Genomic DNA, 2,695 nt, shown 5'->3' with positions numbered 1-2,695 from the left:
ACTGGCCTAAGGGGTATTTTTAGTTGGGTTTTAAAACAATTTTTAAAATAACAAAGGCCAAATTAATATTTCCTTTTAATTACGTTTTAATGGTAGTATTTTTGTACTTTTGTATTTGTTTTTATTAGGCTGTTAGCCGCCCTGAGTCCGCAAGGAGAAGGGCGGGGTAAAAATATAATAAATAAATAAATAAATAAAACTCAACTTAGAATTTTCTTGATACAGAACTAATACAGATAGTACTTGACTTAAGAAGAGCTTGGAGAACCATCTGTCTGAAATGGTATAGTGTTTCCTGCTTGAGCAGAGGGTTGGACTAGAAGACCTCCAAGGTCCCTTCCAACTCTGTTATTCTGTTACTTATGAATGGTTACTTAGTGACTGTTCAAAGTTGTGACAGACTTCTACCCCCCCCCCATGGTCATGTGATTACATTTTGGGTGCTTAGGACTGGCCCACATTTAGGACTGTTTGTAATATCCCACTGTCATGTGACTGAATTTTACAACTTTTTCCCACAAAAAGTGCCTATTGGGTACAATGGGTTTGCTTAACGACTGCCACAAAAATTGTTATAAAATCAGGGATCAGGTGGTGACCTGCTTTAGCAACCACTATGATTTATGACTGTAATTCTGAGCTTAACTACAGTCATAAATTGAGGACACCTGTATTTTATTGTCCTACCTGCCCAGGCGTCATTTTAGGGAGCGCTCTCTTTGCAAAATTTCCAGTGCATTTTCTACATTATAGTTTTGCCTGCTTGCTAGACGTAAAAAACATAGCTATAGTTGAAGAACCTTCTTATATATATCTATTTCTCCCATTTCTTCCAGGGCATGTATAGTTGTTGTAGCAGCGAAGACCCCAAAATACCAGACCAGCAGCAGTTGCCCATCCTGAATCACACCTACGGGCCATCACGGGGTGCAGCCCCAGCTCTGCCCAGTCCTCCTGGGCCTCCGCTCCCCTGTTCCAGCTTCCTGCCTCGTGAACGGCACATTGTGGAACGGTGGCGTCATGCCCATAGCCCCAACTTTTACAAGGATTTGTACCCCCCTACACCTGCAGAGCTCCCTACCACTAAAGCACCACGCCACAGCCTCAAGAGTCCTTTCTCGGATGGCTTTCACCGGTTCTATGGCCCCATCGAACCTGAAGGGCTTTCAGATCATGTCAGTAGCAAAAAAATGGCACCCTGTCAGCTCTCTCCCCCACAGCCTTCCCTTGGGCTGGAAAACCCTCCGTCCTACTTTGCTATAGTGCGGGAAAAAGATTCTCCAGACATGCCACCGGTGGCATCAGGTTGGCAACGCAAATCTCTCCAGGGTTTGTATGAAAGTTTCCAAGCAGGGAAAGGGGCTGGCCGAGCTTCCGAGGTGAAAAAATATGATGGTCCTATAAGCAGTTATCCTACTAAAAGCCCTTGTGAGTTGGAGAGAGGCACCTCCCGGTCTTTTGGGAAAGAGCAAAGCCGGTATGGCTACACCCGGCTCTCCTACGAAGATGAACGTTCCCCGCCGGTCCCCCGTTACCGACACGCTGAGGAGGCATCTCTGCCACGAGCTGAGCCAGAAGCAAAATGCCCAACCACGTCAAGCCGCGAGAGGAGCTCCCGGGCTCACATCTGCCGCAGTCATTCTCACCCGCTTGCCGTCGGTGCCAGTTTGCACAGCCAAAGTCATTATGTGGACTTTTCAGACTCTAATTCCGACATCTGTGAGAGGGATAGTGATGGCCACAGCTGCTGGTACCAGTCGCCAGATTATTTCTGCACCTACCCCTCCCGAGAGAGGCAGCTCTTTGCTACACACAAGCCTCTACACTACTGGTCGGCTGACAAGTTGGCCAAATGCCACGGGTGTCACGGTCCTTGCCAGCACTGCCTGAGCCTAGAAATGCTCCCGCCACCCACTCCGCCGTGCCGCAAAGAAGCCTTGCATTATTTGAGCTGCTCGGAAGAGCATTTGGAACGCCGGCTGGACTGGGAGCATCGACACTGTAGCCACTACAGTTGCCTAGTTCCTCGGCATCGCCACGGCTTCCACCGACGCTGCCACCACTATTCCTGTGAGCTGGGGCCAGGCGGTGGAGTCCTCCACCCGACCTCCCGTAGTCTGGAGGACCTCAGCTCCTGCCACACGATGCGCTGTGGGGCTTCCCATCGACACCAGGGTGGCTTCTCCCCGGAGTGGCTGCCACGCCGGGTGAGTCGAAGCGGGGAGCTTTTTGCCAGGCGCGGTTCAGCCCATTTCTCCAGCCTGGAGTCCGAGGTATGACCAGCGCCAGGTGGGGTGGGCGTGGGAGAGGGGTAGAGAAAGACATTTAAGATGAAATAACAGAAAAAAGACTGAATTGTGGTTGAGACTCAGAAGGTGGAGATGGCACCGTGGCCCAACTCAAGGAACAAAGGCAATACCACGAAGATGGCCACGGAGAGGGGGATGCAGATCAGTGCCACCAATGAACCCACCAAGGGCATGCTGCCATAATGCCACCAAGAAGAGATGGCATAGTGTCATATCTCCCTGCCACAGAGAAGGGGAATTGTTCAACCAAAAGAGTATCACAGATAAAACTACAGTGGGGACTGGAACCACTAATATTCTCATTTAAAAAAACAAAAAAAAATCAGAAGGGAGAACAGAGACAACATCTCAGAGAGGGGCAACACTCTGCTACTGCTACCCCAAGT

General features: G+C 49.6%; 1 protein-coding gene across 1 annotated transcript in view; it reads left to right on the top strand.

Annotated features, from left to right (window-relative positions):
* LOC107283110 (glutamate receptor ionotropic, NMDA 2D-like) overlaps window positions 1–2,279 on the top strand; it is a 50,801-nt gene extending 48,522 nt beyond the window's left edge. The window contains exon 12 of the mRNA XM_015810960.1: window positions 837–2,279. Coding sequence (XP_015666446.1) covers window positions 837–2,279 — 1,443 coding nt within the window. The remainder of the gene's footprint in view (window positions 1–836) is intronic.
* Window positions 2,280–2,695: the final 416 nt, after the last annotated feature.

This window comes from Protobothrops mucrosquamatus, unplaced genomic scaffold (genome assembly GCF_001527695.2).
Source record: "Protobothrops mucrosquamatus isolate PMUCROS unplaced genomic scaffold, P.Mucros_1.0 scaffold25, whole genome shotgun sequence".
Classification (NCBI taxonomy): domain Eukaryota; kingdom Metazoa; phylum Chordata; class Lepidosauria; order Squamata; family Viperidae; genus Protobothrops; species Protobothrops mucrosquamatus.
This window is presented reverse-complemented; position numbering and strand designations above follow the sequence as displayed.